Here is a 21,294-nt window from a genome sequence, read left to right on the forward strand (position 1 = left end):
GGACAAATCACATATGTCTTAATTTATCAGCCTGCTTAGGCTTATTCCAATGAGAGATAGAAAGATTGCTTATATATAATCCCATTCCTTCTTCCTCCTTTTTATGCTATTATTGTTACTCATATTTATGTATGGTACAAACCTAAAAATATACAGCTTTAATTACTTTATGTAATTTTATGCCTAGAGATGAGAAAAAAGGAGAAAAAGTATAAATTTATAGAGTTTTATATTTATCTTTTTCTTTACCATGTCTGATTCTCTACACTTGTTCCTGTGGTTCAACTTACCATCCAGTGTCATTTATTTTAATACAACTTTGCTCCAATCTACCTCTTTTGTGTTATTATTGTCGAGTATATTAAATTACTGTATGTTATAGGTCCAACAATGCAATTATATATACTTTTGAAAAATACAATTCCTTTAAAAAATCAGTTAAGAGAATAAAGGAGAAGCAACAAGCATTTATACTGTCTTTTCTAATTACCCACTTTGCCGGTGCTCTTTGTTTTGCGTGTGCGGTGTACTCGGGTTACTGCCTGAGGTTACTTGCTTTCAGCCTAAAGAACTTAGTATTTCTTATAAAGTAGGTCTGCTACCAACAAATTCTCTCAGTGTTTGTTTATCTGCCAATATCTTTATTTTACCTCCATATTTGAAAAATATAAGATAAAAGATGCTTGGTTGATGGTATTTTTTTTCTTTCTTTCAACACTTTCAATATGGCATCCCACTGCCTCTGGCTCTATTGTTTCTAATGAGATGTCAACTGTTAATATTATTGGAGTTCCCTTGTAAATGGTGAGTTATTTTCTTTTTTCCCCAGATTTTGTTTTTATCTTTGGCTTTCAACATTTAGACTATGGGATATACATCTGGGTGTGTATCTCTACCATTATTGTACTTGGGGTTCATTGAGCTTCTTGGTTATGCCTAGAAGTTTTTGAGTATGAATACTTCTTTTGGAGGTTATAAAATATATATTTTGAAATTTCATCTTTCATGTCAACACCAATTGATTGGTAGTAACTACCTGGAGTATTGTGGGAGAAGATTTTGAGACCATGTAGTCAAAGGCATGAGTGCCACGATCTATTAGAGGTGCCTGCCATCCTGCAAGGGGAGAATGGAAGCATGTGTCACTATTTGCCACTTGCGTACCAGGAGGCAAGTAAGACATAATACATTTTTCCCTGTATGGGTTACATAATTTAGGTCTTTAGGTATGAGGATAATGTGCTGGAATCTGTTGGTTACTTAAGCTTCTTGTACTTATTTAATTTTGGAACATTCAGATTTAATTCCATAAGGATTAACTCATGAAACTGGTAGAAAGTATTACTGTGGATAAAAAAATATGTATGAATCAATTATCCATATGTACTTGAATAACATCTGAGTCACATCTGATACTTATGAATCAAGTGAGTACTCTTCCTCCCTGCTGTCCATATAAAATTCATGTGGTTCAAACATATATGGATTTTAGAGCTGAAGCATTCTGGAAACCACCGCTCCACTGACTTTCTTTGAGAGAGAAGTAATTTAGTGATTCAGAGCTATCACATAGAATCTTGAATTATAAGATTATATAAGAACTGACTTTGTATGCCATTTAGCCCAGTTTCCTGCTAAGTCAGATAGCAAAATGATCGTGGTCACTGAGTTTCCCCAGCTTTCTGGATAGCTGTCTGATACAAGAAAGATGCCAGCCTTGGCAGTTCTCATGCTGTGGTGTCCCCGCTTTACCTTTCAGCAATCAGAGAAAGGCTACCCAGGAGGGTACTGTATGGAAATGGAGGATCCATCAGTCATTTTATTGAGTTTAGGCAAATATTAAATACCAACAAACAAACATAAGAAAAGGCATAGTGTTGATAGTTAATTTCTAATAGGCGGTTCACCAAAATGCTGTGGCCAGGACTGGGTATAAAATTTGCAGGGCCCAGTGCAAAATAAAAATGTGGGGCCCTTTGTTCAAAAGTTATGAAGAATTTCAAGGCAGTGATAGCAAAGTGTAAAGTCAAGTTAACTCATTAAGTGGGTGGTGACCCGTGTGACTGCACAGGTCACACACTCAGGAAGCTGGCCTTGCTGCTGGCATAACCTGCCTTGGAAAATCCTAGTGTAAGAACAGACTGTGCTTTGCCTGTGTACATATTAGTTTATTCATTCTCTATAACAGTAGTTTCAGGCAAAGTTGTGATATGCATAAAATTTATCTTTCCAACTCTAACCTCTAGAACTTAGTTATCTATTTCTACCATTGTGCTCTCTTATTGCTAGAAGTGAGGGGAGACTAGAATTGAGTTGCTAAGGATCAGTTCTTCTAGCTTTCATCCAAGAAATAAATATTTTTCAGTATCTTCTGCTGTACTGCCTAATATACCAGCCACTAATCACATGTGGCTAATTAAAATTAAATTAGTTAAAATGAAATGAAAATTTTAGTTTTTTGGTTACATGACCACCATTATAAGTGCTCAATAGTCACATGGCAATCATAATAGACAGCACAGGTAAAAAACATTTCCATCACTGCAGGAAAATTTACTGGACACACCTGGTCTATACATTCTGGGTCAGGTGCTGGGAAACAGGGGGGAAGGAGAGATCATTCTCTTTGGAACTGCAGGAGCTTCATTTCCTGCCTTTCTTGATATAAGGTGGGAGGAGAATGTGAGTGTGCATAAGGAAGGTGCTGTGAAAGCATTCAGAATGGAGCCAAGAAAATATTCAAACTGAGGCATGTGAGACCGAGTGGAAGAAACAAAATATGAAGGTAGCTGATTGGATTATGTGGATTAGAGGGAAGAGAACCTGAGCAGAATTTTAATCAGTTTTCAGTGTAATTATCAATTCTACTCTCAATTAAATACATATTTATTATATAACCACTCTGTACAAGGCATTAAGGATTGCCATTGATCTCGAAAGAACTGATTTAAAAAAAATAATTTTTATTGATTTTAGAGAGCGAGGAAGGGAGACAGAAAGATTGATTGGTTGCCTCCCATACCCACCCCAACGGGGGATTGAACCCACAACCCAGGTATGTGCCCTGACTGGGAATTAAACCTGCAACCCTTTGGTGCATGACACTCAACCAACTTAGCAACACAGGCCAAGGCTGAGCTTGAAAGAATTTGAAGTTCACCTTTCAGGCTCCTCTGCCTCAGCTTTAAATATTGATGATTGTCAGGCATTATCTCAAGGCTCTTATCAGCATGTAACTTGAGTGATTTTATCCAAGTCTTACGAATCAATCACTACTTACATGGTGATGACTCCCAAATTCACACATTGCCCATTCATATTGTCCAGCCATGGTTCCGGGACCATATATGCAGTGCTTGCTCAGGAGTTTCATGGTGTGACTCAGAGGCATTTCAGACTCATCGTGGCCAAACCGAAAAGTATCAATTTCTTTTCTTTTTTTAATTTTAAAAAATTTCTCAATTACAGTTGACATACAGTATTATATTAGTTTCAGGTATACAACATAGTGGTTAGACATTTCTACACCTTAGGAAGAGATTCCCCTCATGAGTATAGTACCCATCTGACATAGTTATTACAATATTACATAGTAATTACAATATTATTTACTATATTCCATATAGCTGCAGTTTACTCCCAGGCACTAATCTTATATCTTTTTTCCTCCCATTGTTCCTAGCTCAGCGAATGGGTCATTGTTCAAGTAGTAATTATAACAAGAACAAGAACCACCTAATTAGTAAGAATAGCAGCTAACATTTATTGAGCACTCCTTTTATTCTGAGCACTTTAAGCACATTGACTTTGACCCTCATAATAACATTATTGCGAGATAAGAGAAAGTATATATCAGTCTCTGCTTGGGTTCCTGACACAGAGCTCGGGAAACCCTTGTAAAGTCCCAACTAATAAGATCACAAGGATCTTTTGTTCTATTGAGGCAACTCTGGGTGGACTACTGGATAGGGACTGGTCACCAGAAAAACAAAACCATTACCAGAAGCTTGGACTTTCCAGTTTTATCCCCACACCCTCCAGAGAGGGGGAGAAGGGCTGGAAATGGAGTTAATAATTAATTGATTGTGCCTATGAGGAAGCCTCCATGAAATCCCAGCAGCACAGGGTTTGGAGCTTCAGGTTGGCAACACGCCCACACAGGAGGGTGATGCACCTCACCCCCAGGGGAGAGAAACTTCTGCGCTTGGGACCCTTACAGACCTGGCCTTATGTGTCTCTTCATCTGGCTCTTCATCTGTATCCTTTATCATCCCCTTTAATAAACTTATTAATGCAAGAGTCTCCCCTGAGTTCTGTGAGCTGCTCTAGCAAATGACTTGGACCTGAAGAGAGGGTCATGAGAACATCCTATTTGTAGCCAAGTCTGACAGAAGCTATGGGTAACCTGATGTGGGGGAGGAACAAACTCTCTGCCTGTAAAGTGATTTTGGTTGGTCTAATAAAACAAACAGAAATGAGGCAAGAGAAAATAACCAAATTTAACACATACATTTGTATGGGAACCCCTCACACATGAGAGAACCAAAGACCCCACATGCAGGAGAGGTTCAGAGAAAGAAAGGGGGACTGAAGTATGTATGACATCTGAGCAAGGGATTCGGTAAGGTGCCTTGGGGGATTCAAAGGGTCACTGCAGGGCGATAAGAAGAGCAGATGCTTAGTAAATAGAAGTTTGTCCTGTATTATGGGCAAGGCCCCTAATCAAGTTTTCCTAGATAACTTAGGGAGGGGCAGAAGTTTCTCCGGAGCCTGCAGCTAAAGTTGCCTTTAGCTCAAAACAATCTGCATACCACACAGGCACATCTTGGGGTGATTCACTCTGAACCCCCATACTGGGGACCCACTACTTGCAACTGGCATCTGAAGAGGGGTGCGGTGGTCTTGTGGGACTGAGACTTTAACCTGCGGGATCTGATGCTATTTCCAGGTAGACAGTATCTGAATTCTATCTGAATTTTATACTGTCAGAATTGTAGGACACCCAGCTGGTGTCACAAAGAATTGTGTCACATGGGAAAAACCCACACACATTTGGTTACCAGAAATGTCAAGAGTGAAGCGCTTGTGCGGTAATAATGTGAGTAATAAAGGAGACACAGAGTAGGGACAAACTGTTTTTTTTTCTATTCAACTATGATGTATTATTATCGCTACTACCATTTTGCAGATAACATACTGGAGACACAAAAACCATGGGTACCTTTCCCAAGGTCATACAGATAGAGAGTGACAGAGCTGGTACTTGAACACACATCTGTCTGGAAACTCTGCTAGTACTTGCTCTTATCATTGTACAGTCATGTCCCCTTGTTATAATTATTCAATTACCCATGGTCAACTGTGTTCTGAAAATATTAAATGGAAAATTTCAGAAATAAACAATTTGTAGTTTTAAATTGGGTGACATTCTGAGTAGTGTGATGAATTCTTGCTTCGACTTGCTCTGTCCCACCTAAGATGTGACTCATCCCTTTATTCAGCGTATCCACGCTCTACACACAGTGCAAGAAGATAGTGAGAGAAAGATCACATTCATATAACTTTTATTACAGTATATTGTTATAATTGTTCTATTTTATTATTAGTTATTGTTGTTAATCTCTTTCTGTGCCTAATTTATAAATAAAACTTTATCATAGGTATGTGTGTGTTAAAGAACAAACCTTATATTCCCCAAGTAGCATTATCTACACTAAAAACCCATAATACTGTCAATGTAAGAAACACCCAAAGCTGTAGAGAATTTTGGTAAGAGTTTAATTGAGCCAAACTGACGACATTTGCCAGGGAGCAAGATCTCAAGTGCTACAGAGAATAACAGTTTGCAGCTTCTGTTATGCATTTGAAATTAAAGAAGGAGCATAAGGAAGGTTACCTGGAGGTGGGAGAAAGGATTACAGGATAGCTAACAAGATTATGTGCTCTCTTGAAGGTGGTTATGGTTTACTTCAAAGGTGTGTTAACCTAGATGCACAGAAACAATGGACAGGGCTTACTCAAGGCAAAGGTAAACCTGACTACCCACAATGACCTGCCCAGTTAGGAATTTATGTTCAGATCACCCTGTGAGGTTACTTTCCATAGAATCCCCTTTTTTGTTCTCAATACCAAACTTAGATTTAATACCTGATCTAAATGTAGTTCCAATCTCTCTCAGAAATGTAATCTTAATCAATAATCTACATTTTTTTTTTATCTTTTAAATTTATCTTTATTGTTGAAAGTATTATAGATGTCCTCTTTCCCCTCCACTTACTGATCCCCTCCACCCTGTGTCCTCTCCACCGCCAGGCCTTTCCCATACTATTGTCTGTGTCCATGGGTTATGCATTTATGCATATAAATTCTTTGATTCATCTCTCCACACCCACTCCCCCACCCCCACCTTCCCTCTGAGATTGCTCAGTCTGTTCCATGCTTCTGTGTCTCTGGATCTATTTTATTCATTATATTCCACATACAAGTGAGATCTTGTGATACTTGTCTTTCTCTGCCTGGCTTATTTCACTTAGCATAATATCCTCCAGGTCCATCCATACTGTCCCAAAGAGTAAGAGATCCTTTTCTTTTACAGCTGCATAGTATTCCATGGTGTAAATGTCCCACAGCCTTTTTATCCACTCAACTACCGATGGGCACTTGGGCTGTTTCCAGATCTTAGCTATTGTAAATTGTGCTGCTATGAACACAGGGGTGCATAAGTTCTTTCTGATTGGTGTTTTTTAGGATATGTTCCTAGAAGTGGGATCACTGGGTCAAACGGCAGTTCAATTTTTCATTTTTTGAGGAACCTCCATACTGTTTTCCATAGTGGCTGCACCAGTCTGCATTCCCACCAGCAGTGTACTAGGGCTCCCTTTTCTCCACACCCTTGCCAAACTTGTTTGTTGATTTGTTGACAGGTGTGAAGTGACACCTCACTGTTGTTTTAATTTGCATCTTTCTGATGATTAGTGACTTTGAGCATTTTTTTCATGTCTCTTGGCCATCTGTATGTCCTCTTTGGAGAAGTGTCTATTTAGGTCCTTTGCCCATTTTTAATTGGATTCTGGCCAAGCACGAGTAAGGTATTCTGTCACTGTGGGCCCTCTCTATCCCCCTTAGAAAAAAGACAAAATCTGCATGATATAAACCCTTCTTTCTGCCCCCCCCATCCAGCCCCCCCCCCCCCCCGAGAAAAGATGTTCTGGACCAAAAAGAGTCCTTTTTATTCTCTTGTTAATAGCCCCCTTGCCCCACCCTCCTTCCTATAAAAACCTTCCATTTTGTACAACCACTTGGAGTGTCCTCTGTTTGCTGGATGGGATGCTGCCCAATTCATGAGTTTCTTGAATAAAGCCAATTAGATCTTCAAATTTGCTTAGTTGAGTTTTTTAGAACATACATATAGAAAAAACATAGTATATATAGAATTTGGTGCTATCTGCAGTTTCAGTCATCTACTGAGGGTCTTGGAAAGTATGCCTGGTGGATAATGGGGAGCTACTATAGTCTCCAGGTTGATCTACAATTCCTATCAAAATACCAGCTGGATTTTGGGTAAAAATTGAGAAGCTGATCCAAAAATTCAAATGAAAACTCAAGCAATCCCAAATAGCCAAAACATCTTGAAACAGAAGAAAAAAATGTTACAGGACTCATATTTTCCCAATTTCTAAACCTATTACAAAGCTACAATAAGTAAGACCAGGTTACTGATTCAGGATGGACATATAGACCAGTAGAATAGGATTGATATCCAGAAATAAGCTCTTACATTTATGGTCAATTGGCTCCTGACAAGGGTGTTGTGATTTTGTAATTTATAATAAGAAATATATATTTGGTCTTTACTCATGTTCCTGGTACAGAGCTCCTAAAATCCTTGGAATTTCTAAAGTGAGAACAGAGATTAAGGTGTCTTTTGTTATTCATAACAAGCTCTTTTCCACCTCACAGGAGTTTATGTTAATGACATGGTTTTTGAAAGCCCCTAACACCATGGGTTTGTTGCCAGGGTAAGCTACCCTGTGATTAGAGAATTGGAACTTTCAGTTCTTCCCCCTTCTGGGAAGGAAGAGGAGCCAAGAGCTAGAATTGGTCACTAATGGCCAAAGGTTTAATCAATTGTGCCTACATGATGAAGCTTCCATAAAAATCCATGAACTATGGGGGTCAGAGAGTGTTTGGATTGGTGAACAAGAACACATACAAGTGTCAGTAGTGAACTGCACACCAAATTCCACTGGGACAGATGCTCTAGTGCTCGGGACCCTTCAGGACCTTGCCCTGTGTATCTGTCTGGCTGTTCATTCATATCTTTTATTTTTTTAAAAAATATATCTTTATTGATTTCAGAGAGAGGAAGGGAGAAGGAGAGAGAGAGAGATAGAAACATCAATAATGAGTCATCATTGATCGGCTGCCTCCTGCACACCCCTGACTGGGGATCAAGCCCGAGACCTGGGCATGTACCCTGACTGGGAATCTAACTGCTATCTCCTGGATCCTAGGTCAATGCTCAACCCCTGAGCCACAACCGGCTAGGCTCATTTATATCTTTTAATATCCTTTGTAATAAACTGGTAATCTAGTAAGTGAAATGGTTTCTTGAATTCTGTGAGCCTCTCCAGCAAATTAATCTAACCAAAGCAGGGGGTCATGGGAATTTATAACCAGTAGGTCAGAAGTACAAGTAACAACCTGGGCTTGTGATTGGCTCTGGAGTGGGCTGGGGGCGGGGGGATCAGTCTTGTGGGTCTGAACCCCTAACCTGTGGGATCTAATGTTAACTTCAGGTAGACAGTGTCAGAATTGAGTTAAATTGTAGGTCACCTGGCTGATGTTGCAGAATTTTTTGATACGGGAAAATCCCACACACATCTGGTTACCTAAGTTTTCATTTTGAGTAGTGCTGTGAATAGAGAGGAAGAAACAAACAGGAAAGCTTTCTTACTTTGCAGGTACCAAGACAATTCATGAGTGTGGGGGGGATTTAAAGTTTCTTCAACAAACATTATTGGGTCAACTGGGGATTTATATACAAAAATGATGAAGTTGGATTCCTATGTCATGATATATAAATATTAGCTCAAAATGATCATACAGGTAAATGTAAGAGATATAACTATAGAACTCTTGGAAGAAAACATAAGAGAAAATCTTGATCATGGGTCAGACAGTGGTTTTTAGATATGACACCAAAAATGTAAATGACAAAAAAAAGATTGAAAAATTGAACTTCATCAAAACTGAAATATTTTTGGCTGCAAATAATATAATCAAGAAAGTGAAAAAACAACTTTCAGAGTGGGAGAATATTTGCAAGCCATATATTCAATAAGATACTTGAATCTAGAATACATAAATAACTCCTACAACTCAATAATAAAAGGACAAATAACCAAATTTAAAATAAACAAAGGGCTTAGACATTGCTTTAAAAAACATATACAAATGGACAAGAAACAATGAAAAGATGCTCAACGTCATTAGTTATAAGGAAAATGGAAATCAATACCACAGTGAGATATACTTCACATCCACTGGAATAGCTATCATTGAAATGACAGAAAATGACAAATGTTCAAGATATGGAGAAATTTGAACCCTCCTTCATCATGGATAATGTAAAATGGATAATGTAATGTAAAATGGCACAGACACCTTGGAAAACAGTGTGGCAATTCATCAAACTGTTTGAAAACAAAATTAATTTTAGTCTGTAACAAGGAATAGAAGACATTTATTTGAGCAAAAAGTTGCTGCAGCCCAGCAGACACATTTTAGCAGCAACCTAAATTGTGTTCCACCTAGACAAAGGGGAAGTATCTTTTATAGCAAAAGTTCCCACCCAGGTTCTTAATTAGGCCCATTTTATGTAAATGAGGTATACAAATTATGCAGTTCTGATTGGACAGGGCAAGTCTCAGTCTGTTGGTGGAAAGATGAAAACAGAGTTTCCTTCCCTGCAGTGGTTGACTCAGATGGTGTAAAGAAATGCTGCATAGTGTGAAAGCCCAGAGTTCAGTCTTCCCAGTGTACAGTATGCAAGAAGCCCCTATCAGCAAATGGCCACTAGGCTCTTATTCTTTATAAAATTGGGGCCCTCAGTTGACCGTGGCTAGTCCACCTCAGCAGGTAAATTTCTTCTTGGGGTTCACATCAAATGAATCTTTCTTCTCGGGGTCCACATGTTAGGCATAGAGTTATTATATGATTTAGCAATTGCATTCTTAGGTGTGTATGTAAGTGAAATAAAAACATGTCAACACAAAAACTTGTTCAAGAATGTTCACAGTGAGATTAAAGATGGTGGTGGACTGAGTGGAAGCTACACTGACACTCTCCTCGGACCAAACTGGAATTACAACTGAAATATAGAAGAACCATCCTGAATGATCAACTGCAACTGAAGATGAGCTAGAGAGCATCCTCATAACCAAGGAGGAAAAGTGGAGAACACATAGAGACTGGTAGGAAGTGCAGAGGCACAAGAGGGCTGACTGGGCTCCCACAGGCAGCTGCTGAAAGTCCAGAAGGATATCTCAGCTGTGGGGGGTTCCCACTGAGGACTCTGGGGCTTAAACCCCAGGCTGGGCTTCCCAGCCAAGAGCACCAGAACTAAGAAAGGTGCACACATAGCATCTGGCTGTGAAAAACAGCAGGGTTTCTGTCTGCTAGGGAGAGACAGCTAGAAATGCAGGCACCCTCTTAAAGAGACAATGCACAAAGTTTCGTGTGCAGCCACTCACCTTGGGCTCCAGCAGAGGGAGGGCAGAGTGGACTAAAGCTGTGTGAGGAGAACCTAGGGTTGTGGGCTCTTGAGATAGATCTCAGAGGATTCCTGTGCCAAAGTCCTTCCCCCATACTGCAGATGCAGACATTTACCTTCCAAGCAGCTTTTGCCTGAGGCGGAAGCACTTGCCGCATGCAGCTGGAAAACCTCTGCCCAACCCAGGGGAGTTTCTACAGCCTGAGGCTCATTATGAGAATCAGATTAATCAGTCTGCAGTCAGAGGCAGACCTCAGAGTGCTTTGAGTCTTTGCCTGATCTGCTTCTGGACCCAGGCCTTGGAAAAGCAGACTTTGGTGTGCATCTTGGTCCTGTCCAACTGCATCCAGCTACAGCAGAGGAGACCTCAAGCTGAGGGTTGTTGATAGCTTCAAACAAGGTACTCAGGGCCAGTGACAAACTGCGCCTGACATTTGCCTGCACCAGAGACCCTCCAAAAGACTGAGAGTCCTAGAAGATCTACCTAGTAGAGAGAAACAAACCTAAACAGGCAGCCAAAATGGGGAGACAAAAAAACAAGCCCCAAATGAAAGAACAAGAGAAGTCTCCAGAAAAAGAGCTAAATGAAATGGAGATAAATAATCCATCAGATATAGAGTTCAGAATACTGATTGTAAGGTTGCTCAACAGCATGAAAAAAGATATGGAAACTATGAAGGAAATTAAGAATGACATGGCAGAAATAAAGAATATATTGGAAGGAATAAACAGCAGATTAAAGTAAGCTGAGGATTGGATCAGCGCATTAGAAGACAGGGTAGAAAAAGTCACTCAATCAGAGACCCAAAAAGAAAAAAACATTAAAAAACAAGAGGGACATCTATAATACTTAGAACAATAAAGGTAAATTAAAAACAAAAACAAAAACAAAAAACAACACCACCAACAAAAAAGAATGTTCACAGTAGCATTAATAGCCAAAAGGTGGTAACATCCTAAATGTCCAATAACTGATGAATGGATAAACTGATGAATGTGGCATATCCATGCAATGGAATATTATTTGACAATAAAAACAATGAAGTACTGGTATGTGCTGTGAAATTGATGAACCTTGAAAATATTATGCCAAGTGAAAGAAGCCAGTCACAAAAGACCAGATGTTGCATGTTTTCATTTATAGGAAAAGTCTAGAATAAGCAATTCTAGAGATAGAAAATAAATCTACTAATCAGTGGTTGCCTATAACTGAGGTGGGTGGGAGTAGAGTGGGTTTGAGGAGAAATGGAGAATGACTAGTAATGGGTATAGGGTTTCTTTTCTTTTCTTTTCTTTTTTTTTAAATATATCTTTATTGATTTCAGAGAGAGGAAAGGAGAGGGAGAGAGAGAGAGATAGAAACATCAATGATGAGAGAGTCATTGATCGGCTGCAGCCTGCAACCCGGGCATGTGCCCTGACCGGTAATCGAACCCCAATTGCCTGGATCCTAGGTCGACACTCAACCGCTGAGCCACACCCGGCTGGGCATAGGGTTTCTTTATAATGTGATGAAAATGTTCTAAAATTAGATAGTGGTGATGATTGATCAATTCTGAATATTATAAAAAACACTGAATTTTATAACATGTAAAATGTATATCAATAAAAATGTTAAAAAAAGAAGAGTAAGCCAGTGCCTAGCATATGGTAAGCATTTAATAAATGTAAAGTATGACATTTAAAAAAATGTGTCAAGCACAATTCTTTGGACGGTTTGCTATCTCTCCATAGTGGTGAAGTAGCGGGTTGTGTCAAATATGACTGAAGGGCTGAGAACATGGGGAAAGGGTGTAGCAATGACAGAAAGAAGGCCTCTGGCAAGGAAGCTATTTTGGGGATGGAGGAGAAATAGGAATTCTTTTAGGGCATGTTAAATGTTCAAGTGGAAATGTCTACTAAAGATTAATCAACAAGAAAGGAATTTTATCCTCATAACAGGAGAATTTTGGATAAGTAAATATGAAATCTTCTCCATACTGTGATAAGCAAGAGTTTTCCTTTCTAGTGAGCTTGGGGAGATGGTGAGTTGACTGATATAACAACATTATAGGTAGTGAAACGATTGATTGGAAGTAATGTTTAAGTAAATAAAAAAAGTAAACTGGTTATTAAAAATGATCTCTTCCATAGGTGTCTTCAGAAGACATATTCTTCACAACTCCCATCCCTCAGTGTCATTCTCATATTCATGAATGAAGCTCTGTCCATTATACAACGGGCCATCACCAGTATCATCAACCGGACCCCCTCTCGATTGTTGAAGGAGATCATCTTGGTGGATGATTTTAGCTCAAATGGTGAGCAACTTGATCAAGGAATAGTACTAAAAATGACCATTTATCAACTGTGCTAGGCTGGAAATGGGTTTTAACTTAGAGTTCAGGACACTTTGGGCTCCTCATATAGGGAAAAGCAAGGGATTATTTATTGATCCCTGTTTGCACTGAACACATTAATCTTCACAGAGTCAAGGCAGAGGATCCTCATCTCAATTACACAGAGGAGGAAAGGAAGACAGAGAGAACACATAGTGTGCCCAAACCGCATGGCCAGTCAGTGGTGGAGCTGAGACAGGCCCAGGATTGTGTGACTCCAAAGCCACCTATGCCTTGTCCATGCACCACGAGAGAGGTTTGAGGGACTGAGGTGGGCTCCAAAGGAGGATGTCAGACACCACGATTGAATTTAAGTAATTCCTTATGAGGGAAAAAACTATCTTCCCAGGTAGTTAAGCCCAGAGAAAGGAGGAGCTTTGGATGCTGAGACTCTTTAAAGTGGCAATGTCTTTTTGCTCACAGCATCCTCTCCTCATCCTGGTCTAAACCCCTTACCCCAAGGAGGACATATGGAGAACTGGGAGACAGTGGGTAGGCCTGAGTCCTCACTTTCAGTGGTTTCAGAATCCAAGTTCCTCCTTTATAAGCTCTATGTCCTTGAGGAGCTTAACTTTTCCATGCTACGGTTTTCTTATTTGCAAAACATGTATGTTGATGATAATAACCATCTCATAGACTGTAATGAGAATTAAATGAGAGAATAATGGTAGCTAACATTATTCTAAGCACAGTGCATATGTTAACTATTTTAACCATTACAAAAATCCTATGAGGAAGGAGCCATTTCTTTGCCCAATTCACAAATGCAAAACAAATAAACTAAGGCATAGTCTGATCAGGAGAAACAATCAAGGCTGCAGAGTTGCGAGTCCTAAGCTGGAGGTAGTTCAGCCACTACTATGTATAGAACAGTATAAAATTTCCGTTCCAAATTGATTATCACACTCAGAATTTCTATAGGTGTGCATTTTGTTGGCAGGAGAACTAAAGGCAAACTTGGATGAGACTATTAAGCTTTACAACCAGAAGTATCCAGGACTACTGAAAATAGTGCGGCACACCAAGAGGAAAGGCCTCGCTCAGGCTCGCAACTCCGGCTGGGAGGCGGCTGTGGCCGACGTTGTTGCCATCTTGGACGCTCATGTTGAAGTGAACGCCGGGTGGTGAGGCTCCAGGGGTTTTCTTCTTCTGAAAAAGGGGAGAAAGGGCATATTTTACATGCTGAATATGAGATAGAATAGTGTGGAAATAGGGAAAGCCAACACCAGACCTTACACAAAGGTAAGCTACAAAGACAGGATGCTTTTACTGAGGACTTTGGTTGGCTAAGGATAGTGATCTAGAGCTGGAGGGACAACAGTGGGCTTGGCATGGTGACCCTGACCCCAACCCTGACTTTAACAAATACTTTGGGACTTCATATATACCACTTCATCTAACTTGATACTCACATGCTTATCTGTAAAATGAAGAGATTATCTTTTGTGAGGTGTAAGGTTTTTCCCAGTCCTGAAATTACATGACACAAAGAGAGCTGTGTTCTTTGGAGAATGGAGAATCGGGTAGTAAGGAGTCATCATTTTGGAAACAGGGAGACCCAAGAGGTGATGTAAATTCAGGTAGAATACTGATGGTCCTGAGTCACAGTGGCTCAGGGGTAGTATTTGGTTACTAATATCAAATATGCATTTGACATGGGTCAGCTGCTAGCATCCCCAGCTATCCCCAAAGCTGCAGAGCTCTTCTGGGCTCTAGTGTTCCTCTCACCACCCAGTGCAGCCCTATCAGGGGTGGGGAATGTCTGACCCTGCCAAGGCAACCATACTCAGGACTCAAAATTCAACAAATCTAGGAGCTTTTTTCATAGCTAATTTTTAAGTTGATAATTTTGGACAGCCCGGTAATGATGTTATAACTATCCAAATGGCCCTTGGCAGAAAAAAGGTACTCCACCCCTGGCTAAATGAAAAAGGTGCTCAATGTCAGGGCAAGGTGCTGGGGGTGGCTTTGTTTGCTTGCTTCTGCTGCTTACTGTAATATCCAACCTGGATTTGTCACATACCTTTCTTCTAGGGCAGAGCCCATCTTGGCCCGGATTCAGGAAGATCACACCGTGATTGTGTCTCCTGTGTTTGATAAGATTCATTTTGACACCTTTGAAGTGGATAAGTATGATTTGGCAGTTGATGGGTTTAACTGGAAACTCTGGTGCCGCTATGATTCACTGCCAAAGGCCTGGATTGACCTGAATGATGTCACCGCTCCAGTGAAGTAAGTCTGAGAGGGCTCAGGAACTTGGTTAGCACATGGGAAGTCAGGAATGAATGGTGTGTGCTGGTAGTAATGGAAGAAGGGTGGGAGGAATGAAGGACAGGGGTGAGAGAGAGACAGAGAGAGGGAGAGAAAGCTGATCCCAGATATGAAATCACAGACACTTTGGGCTATTTGAGGGTTTTCAAGCAAAATAAAGCAAAGTTTATAATGTTTTAGAAAACATTTGGGCCATTTAAACATTTATCAGGCTAAGAAGTAGGGATACTAAAATGAAAAAGATATACTTTTGATAGGCCTTGAAAAGGGTTATGGCCACACAGGGGGTGAGGGAAGCCTATACAAACTTTGTCCAGCTGGAGGGTTAAGGGAAAGCCTATGGGATAAGAGGCTTGAGTAGAGTTTCCAAGGCCAAACCATCACTGTGCTTCCTACCGAGCACCTCCCTCCTAACCCATTCATTACTGAGAGGTTAGTAACTCTCTTGCTTTGTGCTCACAGGAGTCCTTCCATCATGGGCATCCTGGCTGCCAACAGGCTCTTCCTGGGAAAGATTGGATCTCTGGATGGTGGGATGCTGGTCTATGGAGGAGAGAATGTGGAACTTAGCCTGAGGGTGGGTACATTTCCATTCTCATGGGATAAAGCAGATGGGAAATAATAGGAAGGTAGTATTATCTCTGCAATCCTGGAACAAGGAAGAATGTCATTGGTTCAAGAGGTGGACAAACTCTTATGTTTCTAGGTCACTAGACAGAGAAATAAGACTCCTGTAGTGGAGCTTTTTGGTGTAGGTCTATATAATCTGGGACATATGGGGAGGAAGGGGTTGAACTGAGGCTCAGCAGATGGTATCCCCATTTCTCTTGAGATTCCAGGCATTTTCCAAGCATCTCCTAGAATAAAACAACTTTGTGGCAGACAGCTTTCTATAAGACCAAAGAGAAACTGGGCAAAGGGCCTAGGGGATACAGATGTGTGGGCAGCCAAATTGCTCCTGAATGGACAGCTAGAACAGCTGACATGATAGCATAAGTTTATGCTGAGATGTAGTCTAGTCTAGGACACATAGTCAGTGATGGGTTGTATAGCAATAAAATCCTGTGCACTGGCTCCTCACTTCAGCAATGATGTCTATTCTCTGACCCTGACAGCTTCTCATGTTTTCTCAGGTCAAATGAATATCCTGAATTAATGTGCTTTATAAGGGAATTAAGAGTACAAACTAAGATAATTGGAGAACTCCAATTGCAAATCCATATTATATCAGTGTGTCAGTTAGTTATTGCCACAAAAATGCTGTGTAACCAGTCACCCCAAACTCAGTTACTTACAGCAACAGTCATTTATTTTCAGAGATCTGCAGGTCCACCTGGGCTTTGATGGGGTGGCTCTAAAGGCCCTGGTTTGGAACTAGTGCCTTATTTTTTCTGCCCTATCCAATTTGTCAAGGGTCTTATGGCCAAGCCCAACGTCAAGGGGTGGGGAGTATCTTGTCTACAGTGAAGCCATGAAGAACTGGGGCCAGTAAGTTCAACCCATCATGATCAGTTTGGAACAGGTTCCATGCATAAAATATCCCTTCCATAGTACTGTTTTGCCTCTTCTGTATAATCTACAGGCCTTTGTTAAAAGGCCATGACCCTTGGGTTTGTGACTGTTTCCGTTATTTTGCCCCTCTTTCATTTTCCAGCCTAAGGCTGAACTTTTAAAAAAGGCTGCATAAAAGTAGTAAGAATTACATAGGTATTAGAGCCCAAATATTCAGTCCAAATCCCATTTTTCTACTAGAAAGTTTGTGTTATTCTGGGCAAGATACAAACTCTCTAAGCCATACCTGCTACATCAAGAACCTAGCATGACGAGTGACACACAGCTTATCCTCGATAATGAGTTAATAATAAAAATAATAATAAGGATGTCAGGGTGGTGGTGTAAGAAATGCTGGACCTAGGCTCTAATCCTGTCCCTGCTAATTCCCTGTGGACTAAATTTCTATAAAATATACCCCCCCACCCCCAGCTCCAAAATTCTGTGCCTGAGACCAGGTGACCTCTTGTCCATTGTGATTTGTGCAGGAGCAAGATGATGATTTCCATTCTAAAGCTTATTCCAGCCTACTCCCTTCAGTTTCTTTCCAATTGAGACTCATGACCACATATTGTAACCACTTAGGACTCCACCAGGACCCCACCAGGGCCCCTCATTTATATTAACAAATAAACTTTGAGTCCTTGTCTGGGTTGTCCATTAAGCCACAACCATTCTTTGGTAGAGAGAACTATATTTTTGTCTGGTGGTCTTGATCAGTTTTTCCAATTGTGAAATGGAGAGAAGTGCCCTTATTTTAACTTCCCCATAAGAATGATTTACAGTTAAAGCATGATAAATAATTTGAAATGATTTATTAAGATATGAATTCTTGTTTGGCTTCTGGGACAGAGGCCAAAATAACAGAGATTTAAATAAGATAGAAATCAGGTTTTCTCTTCCAGAACTGTTTGAACATAAGTAGTTCAGGATTGAGATGGCAGCTGCAGGGCGATGGGGACCGAGACTCTCCCATCCTGTGGTTCTGCTACATTCAACATCACATCAGTATTCCGGTCAGTAGAAAGAGAAAGGGGGAAAAGAGAGAGTATGATCTTTTTTTTTTTTTTTAAAGGGCTCTACCTGCAAGTTGTGTATATTGTATTGCATTGTCCACTGCTGGACAATTAGTCTTTAGAACAAGAAATATAAATGCAGAAGTAATTATTTTATGTATGGTCCTTAGAAAATTCCCAAGGTGACCCTAGCTACATTGTGGCTGGGGTGTTCCTACTTACGAGAGCTTCCCATGAATTTGACTGGAACCCCAATTCCCTGATTTAGGACCTAAAGCCTCTTTCCCATTTTTGAGTTCCTTGTCATTTTCTCTGCTCCTGCTTTCTGCATCTAGGCTGCCTCTCTCTTGTTAGGATCTGTCTTTCTCCAATAACAGATCTTAGAGACCATCAGAGCTGCATGGACTGTTTTATTCTGACATCTAGAGGCCATGGCAATGATGGTGTGAATGGATGTGTATAAATGGAGGGGAAGCAATGGGGCCAACGGGAGAGGAAAAACCAGTGTTTGTCAAGCACTGGATATATCCCTGGTGCTGTGCCAGAGCTGAACACATGGACTGCAGAATCAAAATCCAGCTCTGTCACTTACCAGCTAGTAAATTTAAGTGGGATAATACTACTACATGGTGAGGGTTAACGTTATGAAAAATGTTAGGATAGTATGTGGCACAAAGTAAGCATTGCTATTATAAGCAGAAGCTTCATGTGTGTATGTGTGTGTATGTGTGTGTGTGTGAAGGGCGTGGGGAGGGCTTTTGGCAAGTGGAATAAATTGAGAGAATAAAATTTGAAAAGTGTTGGTCAAGGATAATAGTTAATATTCATAAATGACAATTCTGACTTTTATCTTTTCACTTGAATTTAAGGTTTCTTGTGCCAGCTGTTAATTTTTCTCTTTTAAATTCCAGTGGCTTTGGAAAACTCCTTCAACTAGAAAAATTGAAGTTGTATTTTTAAATGTTTGGCTACAGAAAATAGAATCTGAAAACAAATTAGCTGTAACCTCCCCGTAGTTCTGGGAATGAATGAGGAGAGATGGAGGAGGGTAACGGGAGAAAAGAGGTGCTTCAGCCAACATTCATGGACGCCGCTGCTCCCTGAGTACTTGTTATGTCATTTAGTTCACCTGACAACCCTGGTGGCGGGTGTGCTCACTGAGGAGGAGTATTTTGCCCCGAGTTATCAGATGTGCAGTGATAGATTTGAACACAGGTTCAGTCTGATTTCAAAGGTTGGCTTTTTGTCAAGAAGCAAGGGAAGGGAATCTGTGGGTTCAGGAGTTGAGGAAGGGATGAAAAACATTGAGTCAATAAGGGGACTGGTCCCTCAGGTGGGTAAGTAAACCAGCAGAACTTAAGTTGCTCATCCCTGTCTCAGGGGCTCCACAGGCATGAATGCAGTAGGTTGCTAAGCACTGCCAAATAGGCTAATTATCTCCCCTCACTGCAGCTCACTAGGCCACCATGAAGAGAAGACACTGGAGCTATTACATCAATCTCATAGCATTAGATAGTTTTACCATCTACTGGAAGGAAGACCATATTTTTAAGCCAAATATTAGAATGTGTGGTCTGACAAGTATGTTTGTACCCATCAGGATGACAAAAAAAATATTTAAAATTGTATTGTAAGTCATGGTATCTCTTGGTCAAGAACTACCTGTGTTAGTTATCTATCACTGTGTAACAACATTATTGCAAACTTAGTGGCTTAAAGCAAGACACGTTTACTATCCCACAGTTAACGTGGGTCAGGAGTCTATGCCTGGCTTAGCGGGGTCTCTGCAAGGTTGCAGTCAAGGTGTTGGCCAGGGCTGGGTTCTCATCTAGGACTGACTGAGAAGGATCTCCTTCTAGATTCATGCTGGTTTTGGCAGCACTCGTTCCTTGAAGTCTTCCAGACTGAGGGGGCATTCAGGTTGTGGCTGGCTCTCATTTTGAAGCTGTCCTTAGTTTCTTGCACTCTCCATGTGGTGGCTCACAACGTGGTGGCTTGTTTCCTTAGAGCCAGCAGGAGAGTGCATCTCCTAGCAAGCTGGGCATTACAGTCTTATGTAATCGCACACATGTAATCATGTACATACTATCATCTTTGCCATACTCTGTTGGTTAGAGGAAGATCACAAGCCCACACTCAAACGGAGGGGAGTAGGGAAGTGTTTGAAGACCAGGAGGCAGGGGTCATGGGGACCACCTGCAAGTCTGTGCAGCACCTTGTCTTATATCTGGCATGCAGAACAAAGAGAGTTCATGGGACGCTAACTCCAGTGGGATTAGCTCAGGGCGTGGTGACTTTCAGCACTTTGGCACTTTCCTTGGGGAAAAATGAGCAGGGACAGACTGCCATTTGGTTTGTTTTGGAGGACTTCCTGAAGGGGGTAGGATTTCTGGAACTGTCTGAATGACAGGAGAGAAGAAGTAAGGTAAACTTTTAAGGAAGATTGTTTTAGATAAGTGGGTTAGGAGGCAACAGATATGGGAGTGGGAGAACTGATTTTTACCTTTTTTAGAAAATATATATCTTTATTGATTTCTGAGAGAGGAAAGGAGAGGGAGAGAGAGAGAGAAACATCAATGATGAGAGAGTCATTGATCAGCTGCCTCCTGCACCCCCCTGACTGGGGATCGAGCCCACATCCTGGGCATGTGCCCTGACCGGGAATCAAACCACAATCTCCTGGATCATAGGTTGATGCTCAACCACTAAGCCATGCAGGCTGAGCTGAATTTACAGTCTTTAAAAAATGGCTCCAAATTGTTGGTCTCTGTGCATCAGTAAGCTGTACTACTTATCACCCATGGGGCAAGCCTGTCCAGATGATTTTTTCCCCTTCTTGTGCAGGTGTGGCAGTGTGGAGGGAGAATCGAGGTCTTGCCCTGCTCCCGGATTGCTCACCTAGAGAGATACCACAAGCCCTATGCCTTGGATCTGACTCCTGCCTTGAGGCGCAATGCTCTCAGAGTGGCCGAAATCTGGATGGATGAGTACAAAGACATGGTCTACTTGGCCTGGAACGTACCTCTCCAGGTTTGTCATGGCATTGAATAGGAGCAGGGAAGAACAAAGGAGGAGGTGGCGGTGGTAGTGGTGGGAAATGGGAAGGGATACAGCAAAAGTCCCATCCCAGCCCTCAAGAATAAGTGTAGACCTGGCTGGTGTTGCCCAATGGTTAGAGTGTCAGTCCACACATTGAAGGGTTGAGGGTTCAGTTCCCCGTCAAGGACACATACCTGGGTTGCAGATTTGATCCCTGGATCTGGTTGGGGTGAGTGTGAGAAGCAACCAATCAATCTGTCTCTTT

The 21,294-nt window shown here is 41.0% G+C and overlaps 1 protein-coding gene across 1 annotated transcript in view; it reads left to right on the forward strand.

Moving 5' to 3' along the window:
* GALNT8 (polypeptide N-acetylgalactosaminyltransferase 8) overlaps nucleotides 1-21,294 on the forward strand; it is a gene marked incomplete at both ends in the record, with an annotated part of 60,967 nt that overhangs the window by 21,663 nt on the left and 18,010 nt on the right. The window contains 7 exon segments of the mRNA XM_081127758.1: nucleotides 12,908-13,074; nucleotides 14,093-14,276; nucleotides 15,187-15,384; nucleotides 15,886-16,000; nucleotides 17,176-17,193; nucleotides 17,195-17,245; nucleotides 20,835-21,020. Of these exon segments, the coding sequence (XP_080983884.1) occupies nucleotides 12,908-13,074; nucleotides 14,093-14,276; nucleotides 15,187-15,384; nucleotides 15,886-16,000; nucleotides 17,176-17,193; nucleotides 17,195-17,245; nucleotides 20,835-21,020 (919 nt within the window).

The sequence above is a fragment of the Miniopterus schreibersii genome (genome assembly GCF_964146895.1).
Source record: "Miniopterus schreibersii genome assembly, chromosome: 2".
Classification (NCBI taxonomy): Eukaryota; Metazoa; Chordata; class Mammalia; order Chiroptera; family Miniopteridae; genus Miniopterus; species Miniopterus schreibersii.